Source organism: Anoplophora glabripennis, unplaced genomic scaffold (assembly GCF_000390285.2).
Source record: "Anoplophora glabripennis isolate ALB-LARVAE unplaced genomic scaffold, Agla_2.0 scaffold876, whole genome shotgun sequence".
Taxonomy (NCBI): domain Eukaryota; kingdom Metazoa; phylum Arthropoda; class Insecta; order Coleoptera; family Cerambycidae; genus Anoplophora; species Anoplophora glabripennis.
In genome coordinates this window covers 68701-82159 of record NW_019416954.1, presented here as the reverse complement: position 1 = coordinate 82159, position 13459 = coordinate 68701, and the positions used below count along the sequence as shown (strand labels likewise).

The 13459-nt window shown below is 30.4% G+C and overlaps 1 protein-coding gene across 1 annotated transcript in view; it reads left to right on the top strand.

The window, feature by feature from the left end:
- The window catches only part of LOC108913614, a 105955-nt gene that overhangs the window by 73219 nt on the left and 19277 nt on the right, over positions 1–13459 (top strand). Inside the window, exon 5 of the mRNA XM_023455746.1 lies at positions 9328–9487. Within this exon, the coding sequence (XP_023311514.1) occupies positions 9328–9487 (160 nt within the window). The remainder of the gene's footprint in view (positions 1–9327; positions 9488–13459) is intronic.

The following is a 13459-nucleotide window of genomic DNA, read 5'->3' as shown; positions in this document are numbered from 1 at the left end:
GTCACAATTTTTAAAAAAGTCTAATTTCACTGATAATGAATACTACGTGACTTTTGTATGCATCTCGCTTGGGATTATTTCAACTAGTCCAGGCGGTATCTGTTTCGGGTTGGGTAAAACGCATATGATCGGAGATTTTTGCTTTAACGGCTTCTAAATAACATCAGAAATGATAATTTTTCTATGCAAATAAAAAAAACGTGGGCTTAATTGTTATTGCAAAAAAGTATAAAAAAATAGCAAAAAAATTAATTTTTTTCTAGGATTTCTCGTCGACAACTTAGCAACTATTCGTTTTAGACAAAAATGGAAGAGGAAAAAAGTTTTGTAATTGAATTTTGAACAAGATAGAGTTTTGTTATTCGAAAAAATAATTATTGTTGCAAAAATCGGAAAAATCATTTAAAAAATTGCAAAAAATGCTAGTTTATTTGTCAATTCTTTCAGACACTTAAATAATACCTAGGATCTTCATACTTGTCCCAATTAAACTTTTTAGTGTAAAAAATCATCACACCCAGTTTCATCCAATTCGATTCGATAGTTTTTACATAATAATTGTTTAAATTTTCTGTTTTTTAATTAGAAGATTTTCAAAATCAAATTTCTAAAAATCTAAAGCCTTTGAGTATTTGAAAATTTCACCACAAAACATTTTCGCAATTTTCATGCTTATATATACATAATTGCAATAATTTAATGTTCTTTTCATTTTTTTTTTTATTTTAAAATATGGTTTGAAAGTACTCGGAGAGACGAGTTTTTAAAATAAAAACAATTTCATATTTAAACAAACTTACTAGTATTACCTGGTGCAACATGCAAAAATTTTGATCGTGAATATTAACATAGTAAATAAACATTAATTATTTTTTAAAGTAACTGTTTATCGGCATGTCAAAAGTATACCCTTTTTAAAACAGATACCGCCTGGACTACACGTCTAAAATTATGGGAAAATTTAAACGTACAAAACTGAATAGTCAAAAAGAATCTTATTACGCCGTACTTTATTACTAACAGTATATAAGTATTTCAGTATTTCCTATCAAAATATTTGCGAAAAATGTGAAATGAATTCCTTCTCTATGTCACCGCGGGATCAGAAGGGTCAATAAATTTTCTGCCTCGGTCAAAGGAGTAGAGAATATTATTTCATTTTTATTAAAATGTATGAAGTGAACCTTTTTTCGTCAACGAACTGAGAATTTTTATGAGAAATTCCTGTCGTGTTACGTGAGGTGAACAGCCGAATACAGAATTTTCTATTTTATTACAGCTTCCTATAAGTGATACATCGTGTTGTGAATATTTTTCGTTATATTTCCGATGAGAGTATTCTAGTCCCTTATGAATTCATATCTTGCGTCTCTCTATTGGGGTGAATGATTTTACATTGTTGACAAGAAATTCTTAAATAAAATCGGACAAAATAAAAAATTGCCCTGCCCATTTCGAATAACGTAGAATAACGTTATTAGACGTCGAATAAAAAGATGGTTAATATAATTTCGAGTATAATTTATTTCAAATTTTCCTCTAAAAAAATGTAACTCAAATTTGCGCCACTTTAGAGTTTGTTTCAAAATACCTATCTGATATTTTATTGTTTTTCACTTACTATAAAATGTACTGAAAAGAAAATAGGCAATTAAAAATACAAATCATCATAAAGCGATTTTCCAATATTTTTTTATTGATTTCTCAATCACAGACACACTTTATGAAAATTTAGGAAAACTTTTAGGATAAATTTGATTTAGCTTTAAGGCAATATCATCAGGTTAAAGTTACACGGGATACGAATTCGTATAAAAATCTGATCCGCATGAACCTAAACTAATTCTTAAGAGGGCTGTATAGCAAATAGGCAACCAGTAATATATTTTTATAGATTTTATTACACAGTTTGTCTAATTATGAATCAATGCACAAATAACCGACTTTTCTCCATTCTAACGCAGATTTTCTATAAAAGTTTGAAAGTCAAATAACTTCTCGTTGTAAAGAAATTTGTAATTTGCCACTTTTGTATAGGTGTCACGACACCTATAATACACAATTGTAGGTACACGTACCTACAATTCTCAGTGATGTATACAAAGAAAGTTGATAACATTAAATCTGTTTTTATGTAAATAATTAGATTATCAACTTTACGCATGAAACAAAATTAAAAATCGTTTATCAAAATCAACTAAAATCGTTTAACAAAATTATGCCATGTGAGCTGGACAAAGGGTGGTTTCTCATTTTTCCCCATATGAATCTTAGGCATGCATTTTGAAATTTCTTTATCTACAGAGTATTCTGTAAATACGTGTACAACCACACCTGTACAATACACTCATCTATATCCGAAACCGTTTCGTAAAACTAAACTATGCTAAAAAAACTTTTTAATAAAGATAAATATGTACATATTCCGTATAATGGTCGTAACCTACCCATATAATTATGTACTATCTATAATATCAAATAATGTTTTTTATCAATTTTGTGTAACAAACATGTTTCCATTTGATGTCCACCCTTTGTACTAATTGGCAGACAACAACTGTTCCAACTTCACTTTAATCAAATCTTCATATATTATATATATATCGTATATATTAAAATCTACCTATTAAATATTTTCTCAAATAGCTCTTGGCAGCATATGTATGCGCTTCCAGTTGTGTAAAAAATTTACCAATATATACTTTGGTTTCCCAGTATCGTCAGTAAATCATCTTAATTTGAATGCACAATCAATATCCGTTATTAGTTTAAACAGTATAATCTTCCTTCTCTAACATTTTGATCGGACCCTGTTGAATTATATCATATATCATTTTCCTAAGTGTGATCTCTCTTTTCTTTATATGACATTTCTAGCTATTTTAGAAGCAGATAAATAAACAAAAATCGCTAACCAAAGGAAAGTCATTTTTGGTTGGGTAAAATTAATTTAATAAAAATAGACCTTGATTGAACTTTTTGTGCGAGGGTTTATCTGATTATTTATTTCTGAAATGGTATAGCACCCAAGCAAACAGACAAAATAATGCTTTTCGAAATTCATAACATATTAATTATACAGCTTATAAATATTTGAAGTTACATCAATTATAAACGTTTATGAAAATTATTATGTGAAACAAGGGAAATACATAATCCTTTTTAATTAGAATTCCTTCTATCTATCTTGTTTAAACCATTTAATGTCATCACTAATTACCTACCTGCGGTATATTTATGTTCACATGAACGCAACAACTTTTTGTCATTTCCAATTAGATCTTGTCTTTCATTAATAACGTGAAATGTCAATTAGTATTTCATTAATGCGATGTTTGTTACCTATTGGCGTTGTGTTAAAAAAATTGTTTGCTATGCAGTGCATGATATACTCTACAAGCAAAAACAAATAATTCTGCAAAACAACTATTTGCTCATTATAGTTAATATACAATAAATTTTTGAATATTGTAAATTTTTTGCTTAACAAAATTGATGCTAAAATTCTGATAAAGGAAGTAAGTAAAGAGTCTTTGATTATTGTACAGAATGTTTTTTAAATTCATGTTTTTAGGACATTGTCATTTTAGACCAAAAGGATAAAATAAATTAATAGTTTTCAAGATACTGACTTTTATCCAATTACTTATTTAATTAAATGCAATAATTCATTGGTATTCAGGTATGTCTTGTGGCGCAGATATTAAGTATCTCAGAACATCTACGCTACTGAATATTTGTATAATTAATTTTATTTCTAGTGTCATTTCTAAGAAAAATTGAAAAGAAGTAAAAATTCATTTTTTTTTTTCATAAATAAATAAATTGCCCAAAAGTATCGATGACTGGGGCCAGTTCACAAAAGAAAAAAGTATCTCATCTCAAGCTGAAATGCTAATATTTTCTATTTATTATATATATATAATTTTATGCTCAATTAATTCTAAATGAAGAATAAATACAGTAAATTGTTAATAATTTGTTTAGTTGTTTCCATGTAGCAACACATGCAGAATACAAGAAGGTTCATTCATAAGTTTCGTTCATGTTTAGTTAGTTTAATGTTTTAATTATCAAAATCATAAATTTGTCTTAGGAGATGGAAAATATCATTTTCTGATTAGAGACCACTAAGTCATACTCGCATATAGAGGGTGTACTGCCATTACTTCAGCATCAGATAGAGTAATCATAAATGAACAAAAAGTTGTATATTACGGGGGTGTAAGATTAACAGTTTTCAATATACAGCGAGTATTAATATTGGGGAGTTTTATTACGACGTGACAACAGCGCTTAACCTGCTAATGCACACCACGTGTGCACCAGTTTTTAAATAAATAAAATAAAATGTATGGATTTTATCGTACGAATATAGTGCTGTGGTTAAATTTTAGCTCGAATTTTAGTAATTATGAATCTCTTAAAACAGGAACTTAACTTTTAATCAAATTATGTATGTTTAAACGCACAAGTACAAAACAAGCTGCAACATATGCTCAAAATGTCCACCACCAGTTTTGATGCATGCACGACACCTTCGAATTCAATTTTCGCGCACTTGCCTGAAAACACCTCAAGAAAAGAAAATATTGGTACGCAAAAAACACTGCGACAATGTCGAATCCAGATACCAACTGAATTGCGTATTGGTGATTGATTAGTACCTCATGTTAATGTACCTCATGTTAATAAACCGCCACGCCGTTGTCACATTGCTCGATATGAATTTTATAGAATTTTAAATTACAACGCTAATTATTTTTTAGAATTAAGCATAAAGAAGTTAAAAAAAGTGATAAACATTGTATTTTATGATATTCTATGCACGCAGTTATGTCAATATTCCTTAATTAATCAAACTTTTGTACAAGTTAGAAATTTTGATCATTTTTTTTTCAGAAATGGTTAAGTTTAGGACCCATATCATATAAGCTTTTTTGTTATTTTAATGTATTCTATCGTCTGTTAAATTTAAGGCAACAAACTTCCAACATCCTGTATATGAGCAAAAAGATTTCCTTCATTCTATTCGGAAAATGAAATATTCATTTCCCAGAAAATTTTCTTTTTTATAATTTTATATAGAAAAAAAAATCTTTAGCTCACAAATTTTAAGCTTTTAAGGACTGTATCACCTCAGATAAATAAAAAAAAATCCCATGCATTTTTTTAAACGAATACTTATTTTAAATTTGTTCAAGAATATAATAAAGTTTAATAAAATATAATTATAAATTAATTTATTTTCATAAAAATTACGTTAGGGACTGTTTAGATCATATTAAATAGATTTAAATGATTTATTTAATTATTTTATATCCTTTGTTACAGATGTCGTACCATGTACAATTTTTGAAACAAAACTGTTCCTTTTTATTTTCTTTTTTGGTATGTGTGGAAAAAACTCTGATAAACTAGTATATTATAGAACCGCCATCATTAGTATAGATTTTTACACATTAAAATTTTAGTTAAAAGTTACGTGATTATAGATATTAATTTATAGAATTACCGCATCACTAGCTAGTGGCTCGTATTAGTATTACATTATCTATCTTTCCTTCCTTCCCTCCATACTAATACGACAACAGTAAAAGTGCACCATTTTCCTGCACTGGTAAGTGACCAAAGCATTTACAAACCTTTAATTCATTTAATACAGTCCACTATAGCAATTTGTCATACATGAACTAAGTAAATCTTAAGTTCTTGTACACCGATTTAGTGAATTTGCTTTTAATTAAGTGACAAGGCATTAAACCCTTTTTTATTTAAACACGTCGCATGAAATAACCTGGAGTTATAACAGACTTAAGTCATTAAAGGTTTCTCTTTATTAAGATAAATGTTTGTAAACATTTATCTTAATTAACATTTACCTGTTGCAATCCAGAAACTGTTGCTACATTGCTTAATGATCTAGTATTCTATAAAAATTGTTAAACAAATCATTTATATTTAGATTATATTAGATTATATTAGATTTTATAGATAGGGAGAAAACAAAATTGAAGTGTAAAACTGTAATAAACATTGGCGCATTCGCCATAATTTCAAATTTATACTTGCATATAATACATCATATTTTTATTGATCACTACCTTCTTTCCGGCAATTTACTTTACACATGAGAACTCATATTTAGTTGAAAATGTTATTAAATATAGTGATATCTCAACCCTCCTTAATCTACAAGAACTAATCTGAAACTTAAAAGCTGTGAAATTTTATATCCGTTTCTGTACCTCAGAGCTAAACTGTATTAACTCCATTTTTTACGAAATTGGGATTATTTGACAGCCCAACACAGTTTCTTATGCTCTTTCACGTGCTAAGCAGTAATAACTCCCACTCGTGATACTTTCGAAGATAGACAGTGCTAAATAATAATAAGTCTCAACCTGTCTCCAAGCTAGACAATCGTATGTGTAATTAATATTAACCGTGTTTCATTTCCACAGTATTAAGTTCCTTGTTACATCAATATAGTCCGAGACAAACAGGTGTATGTGGAGTTAATATTCTATTAGTTTGACTTCGGAGTATTAACTCCACATATATCAAAATCATGTTGGTTTACTTTAGTATTATATCCACATTCATCGTATATTATCGCACAATTAGTAAATATTATAATATAAAATCCCTAAATCATGTTTGTGCCAAATAGTGTTTTCGAAAAAAAAATATACGAATAGAAAATTATTCTTTAAATTACAATAAATAATATTAAAATAGACGCATAACTTCACATCATACAAATTTTTTTTTATCAAGGAGAAGTAAGAGTTCGAAGTTATGGAATGATAAGAAAAATTTAAATCTTTAAATCACTCCTGTAAAATTTCATTTTTGGCACTTAAATACAGTTTAGCTCTGAGGTACAGATTTACATTTTTAGATGCAGTTTCACAACAAGGTTACTATTTTCAAAACTTGTACAGGATGACAAAAAACTCGAATTTGTTTAAAAATTACTATAAAATTATTATTTTACACGAAAAAGTAGCTATGTAACAGCGTCAAGACGTATTAGTACAACGTTGATACATAGAATTTTACAAAAGCACAGCACAGACATCCTTATCACATCCAATTACACCAAGAGTTACTAAAAGTAGACTTTCAGCGGGGACTGGAGTTTTGTCAGTGGGCACTTGAGACGTTAAATCAAAATGATGATTTTTTTAAACGGGTCATGTTCTCCGATGAGCCTACTTTTCATAAAAATGGTTTCGTTAATAGTCATAATTGCCATTATTACGACACAGTAAATCCTCACCAATTCCGGACAACTCATAGCCAACGTGTGGTCTTTGAACGTGTGGGGAGCAATTTTGGGAACCCATGTCATTGGATCAGTCTTTTTTTACCAGCATCTAACTGGAGCAGTTTATTTAAACTTTTTAACAAACACTCTAGTCTAGAAGATTTGTTAGGCGACATTCCTTTAGCTACAATTCGAGGAATATGGATGCAACATGATGGTACTCCACCTCACAATACCGCTGCGGTTCGTCAGTTTTTACACGAAACTTTTCCCAACAGATGGACTGGGCGCGGGGGACCGGTGAGTTGGCCTTCAATGTGTCCAGATATGACAAATTGCGATTTTTTTATGGGGATTTATGAAAAGCAAATTTTACGTGACACTACCGCGGAAGATATGTGGCACTACCGCGGAAGATATGTGGCAGCGTATTATAATAGCATTTCAAGAAATTACGCCAGACATGCTGACCAATGTTGAACATTCTTTTAAAAACCCAATTCTTTGTGTATTAATCAAAATGGCGGATACTTCGAGCAATTGATGTAAATCAGCGGTCTAAGTATTATTCTGCTTGTTGTGTTCCGAGTTTCAGTTTTCAGTTGTTTCGTTTTGCGTTTTGTTTTAGTTGTTGTTAGTGTTTTACTTTTGTTTGTCAAATCACTTTTTAAACATGGCAGTAAATATTGACATTGTCAGTCCCAGGTCTGATAAAATGTGAGAGAAAAGTGGTTTTGCAAGGCCTTCTTGACGCTGTTACATAGCTACTTTTTCGGACTTTAGAAAAGACTGGAAAACTGTTAAAGATAAGTATGGATAACCTTATATCAGTCAGAAAGGCATTCAATTTTGCATTCACCCATGACAATTAATATGGGTCATTAGATTTGAAAAAAAAAGTTTTTTGTCTCGCAAGATTAAATGTAGGTCTCAGTATTTCCGAGTCTGAATAACGTACACGTTTTGTTCACAGATGGCAAGATAAGAGTAATTTATGCCAAAACGAACTCTGAAAATTGCAGGTCTCTAACTCTTACGGTTTAGACGCTATCTAGCCTCATTTAGAGAGACGAAATAGTGATTTTTTTCAAAAACAATTGATTATCTCAAAAACAGTTGTAAACACCATGTAGGTTTAATAAACTCCACCTAATATTAACCAAGGAATTCAAAAACGCAATAATATAGAGGGTGTTCCACTTTAAAATAACAAAGTTATGTAGCACCCACGCGAAAAGGAACAATCTGTAAAGCAAAAAATATTTTCTTCTAATGGTCCACATGATTCCAAGCGACTTTTATTAGAACCATTTTTTTATATATACTTTACACTTACAGAGTTACAGAAGAATCTCTCCTGTATGTATATTTTTTATTACCGACTGAATTACAATATAATAATATGGAATTTTAGGAATTGCTAAGTCCAACGTTAGCTAGACTGGGCCTGGGGCTGAACCTAAAATTGATTTTTTTTTGTTTACTAAGACTTCACTTCACTTTTTTATGTAGGGGACAATTAATTTTCCAGAGGTTCTCAACAAATTTTAAAAAGTTTGATAATTAATCAATTTTAACACAGTTTTGCAGTTTCCACAATTTTGTTTATTGAAAATGCTTATAATTTAAGTATTGTATCTACAATTAAACAATCTTCTGTAAGTTTGTAGTAACACTGTATAGAAAAGAAAGCTAGAATAGATTAGAAATGTGTATCTCAACCTACACTTTGTTCTTAGTTATCTCCCATGTTTTTGAATAGCAAAATACCATAACATCACTGTTGATTAAGCTATGAATAGTTTCAAATATTTCAGTTCGTAGGGCGTTCCTTAAATAATGAATCTCCCAAACTTCTATTGAAAATATAATAAATTATTTTCATAATTCGAAATAAAAAATATATTTTCTCTTGGCAACTTATATTTCTTCTAAGGAACGAAGAAAAAATCACAAACTAAATTATGGTCTACGGAACAGATTGACTCAAATATTTATCTTTAGTTAGTGCCGCTGTTTTGGCTCGTTTATGCAACCAGACTTTGTTGTTTCAGGTGCGGCGGTTCTCTAGTCAGCAGGCGTCACGTTGTAACGGCCGGCCACTGCGTGGCCCGGGCAACCCCCAGACAGGTGCACGTCACCCTAGGCGACTACGTCATCAACTCTGCGGTGGAGCCCCTGCCCGCGTACACCTTCGGGGTGTCCAACATACAGGTTTGGCTATAAAAGTTCCATTTCTCTTTTAATTATACGTTTTGTATTGCTGGCATTGTATTTTAAAATTACTATTAATACGTTACTATTACCGAGAAGCGGTAATATTATTTGTTAAAAAAAAAATAAATTATGAATCCATTTTTCAATCACAAAATTAAAATCCTTTATTTAACTGAAGGATGAAGAAGCTGTCTTGACATAAGGCATATCGACGCGTTACTAAGAAAACATGCTACCTCAAATATAACTTGGAAAACATGCTAGCACATATCTTTAAGAAAAATCATGCTATCTCACATAAAATTAAGTTTGACTAGAAATTTAAGTTGGCTGCATTGATGTTATAAACTTATATAATATATTTTTCAAAAAGTAAGGAATATTTATGTTCAGGTACACTGTTTATTTTATTTTGTTTATTCAACATTTTTCAATTAATTTTGTTAACTTACTGCTATAAACGACAAATTCTAAAAAAATAGTGTATACCTTAATATATAAAAATGTATTATTATTAAAGATTATTAGATTTTGCTTTGATATAAAAATTAATAGCGCACTCTTATCTGATTTATAGTACTGCCCCACTAAACATTTTTCAGTTTCTGACATGTTTCAGAAACGTTTCCATTTTTCTTGAAACGTTTCAAAAAATTGGTTTCAGTAACATTCTTTTTATGTTCCATTTATGCCCTCGATATTTTTGTTTTACGTTTCAGTATATTTTCAGAAATGTTTGAGTAACATAATAATTTTATTACCATATTGTTCTCATAATGCTCTCAACTTTAGATCATTTTCATTTCAAAAGCGTTTTTGAAATAGTATAAATAGTGTGAGTATTTTTATAAATATCTCTAATACTCCTTTGTGATATTTTTATTTGTATTGTGAATGACTTAATTCGAACTAAAAAGTTACATTGTATATTAAAAAAAATAAATATGCTCTTCTAGCTTGGGGATGAGGCAACTTTTACTAAGAATTTCTTTCTTTTTGAGAAGCCACCGAAAAAAGTTTCTAATATGGATTATGAATTTTGCCATTCATCGTACAAATAAAAATATCACAAAACAATATCAGAAGCATTAAAAAAAAGCTACACATTTTATATAGTTCAAATACGCTTCTGAAATGGAAATTTTCTAATGTTGAGACCTTCATGAATATGGTAACAATGACGAACTGATAATTAGAAAAAGTTAGTTATGATTATGAATCTTAAAATGGTAGGTACATGAAAAACAAATAACATTACTGAAAAATAATATAAAGTTATAATTTCTTCTACGCATGGTCAATATTACATATATCCTTTTAATAATAATAAATTATACAGCAGAAATAAGGATACAAAATGATATATTGACAAAGTAAATATCTGTAGGTATACCTAAACTCTTTTATTTAAGCATGCCTATACACATAAACAAATATAAACATTTGTACAAAATATAAAATAAATGACGTCTATTTCACTTGATTCATCCATATTTCAAATAGTTCTCACTGACTAAGTAGTTGCTCTTCAAATTATATCGAAACGTATGTTGTTGTTCCATTTTCTTAGTTCTAGTCCCTTGTCCTCTTGTCTGTAATAGTAGTGGGTATAACTATATTTAGGTAGATGTGACGCAAAATTGGAAATCTCTACACATATCGTTTTAAACATTTTGCATCAATATTCATTATTTTATATGCACCTTACAATAACCACAACTGCACACACTACAAATTATCACATAAAATAGCGTCAAAGTAAAGATGAATAACAACGAAACCAAGCAAACTGACAAACCGCAAACCTAACCTAACATAATACGAATTGAAACGACACACGGGAAACAAATAAACTCGGGCTGTTACGCGCAGTCTACGCAAGTCACGAACATACGTTTTTTCTAGACTTGTGTTATAAATATGCTACCACATTTTTTTTTCTAATTATGTCTTTATATAACAAAGGCAAATGAACTAACGCTTGAGAAGGATTGGGGATTGAGAGCAAAATTTAGGGTTGTTCGTCTGTTATGTTTCCGAGATCGAAAGGGAATGTTTCGAGTAATGTTTCAAACTCTCTTCAATTGTAACGTTTCGGCTATGTTTCACTAAATAAGTTTTCAAGTGCTATATTTCTGTAATGAAACAGAATCGTTTCTAGTTAATGTTTCAAATGTTCAGTAAAACATCTCATTTGCAACGTTTCATTTACGTTTCGTGTTTAGTGGGACTCTTGGCACACTTTTATTTTCACAAAATCTGGGAGCACAATTTATTCTGAAAATAATTGTATGTGCCTAATGCGGACTCTAAGCAGACTGCAATAAAAAGGATTATATAGTGGACCAGGCTAGGCTCCAAACTCCGGGTCCGAATCGTTCTTACTGCACGTCAATAGAAACAAATGGCTTCTTAAAGGTACGGTAGCCGCGTGCTTGCACATACTTTGGAAATGAAATGCAACTATGCAACACTTTTATTACCGGTACTTTATGATCTGCTGGATATCGATGCGACGGGCGCAGAGCAGATGATATGCACGTGCACGTTTCCGAGGTTCCCCATGCATACATGTTTATCGTACATATCATTCAACTTTATTATATTTATATTCTGGTTATTATGTTAACTCTATTAGGTAATGCAATTTGATTAATAAATGATGTTTTTCTACAAATTGTTGCGTCTTGTTCTTATTTGAAAATTAACGAATGTCAAAACCGTATTTCATAAAAAAAGCTGAAAATTTTTTGATATTTTTAATTATGCATTTATAAATACAGAGCTGTGTAAAAATCAAGACTTTCCAAGACAATCCAGGTATAGATGCTCTACATGGGCATACTGTTCAGGTAAGAATGATTCGGACCCGGGATTTGGAACCTAGCCTGGCCATTATAATCTTTTTTATCCTTTTTATTGCAGTATCTTTGGAGTCCGCGTTAAGGCATATAAAAATATTTTTAGAATAAAAGGAGTAGTGACTATAAATCAGATAAGATTGGCCTATTAGATTTTGTATTAAAGCAAACTTGTATGAAAGAAATCGAATAATTTTTAGTAATAATAAACATGTTTATATTTTAAGGTATACACTATTCTTTAATAATTTTTTATTTCAAAAAACGTCGAGAAATGTACGTGTTGCAGCATACTCCATATTATTCTATTTTTTTAATTTACAATTTTCTCGTTTATAACAGTAACTTAACAAAATTAATTGAAAAATGTTGAATGAAACAGATAAAATAAACAGTGTACTTGAACATAAATATTCCTTACTTTTTGAAAAATATATTACAGAAGCTTATTATGTGCACGGTTTCATTCAATGTGCATTTCAATGCCAATGCAGCCAACTTAAATTTCTAGTCATATTTAATTTTGTGTGAGATAGCATGTTTTTTCTTAAAGATAGCATGTTTTCCAAGCTTAATTTTATGTTTTCCCAGCTCAATCTGAGGTAGCGTGTTTTCCACACAAAATTTTAGGTAGGTAGCATCTATTCCAAGTACAATTTTAGGTAGCATGTTTTCCAAGCTAAATTTGAGATTGCATGTTTTCATAGTAACGTGTCGATATTCGCTTCCGAACTTTCTGTGTAATGTCCACCCAGGAAATAATGCAAATAATGGTATTTTTCCGGAATTTTGATCCTTGACTACCATCTAGTATTTTAGTATTCTAATGTCCTGAACATCTACATAAGCTAAAGCTTGTAGACAGTCCGGTCTGCCGAGGATGTGAATCGGCGGATGAAACTTCTCTGCATATCCTGGGCGAGTGCCCGGGATTTGCACGTAGCAGAATGGCGCTCCTTGGGAGACCCTATTTGGAACCCAAGGAGCTGAGAGAAGTGTCAGCAAGGAAGCTTTTGGACTTTGTAAAAAGGACAAATCTACTTGCTGAATAGGACTAGTAGTGGGACGCACAATAGGCCTAATTAGGCCGCAGTGCTATGGGACTTTT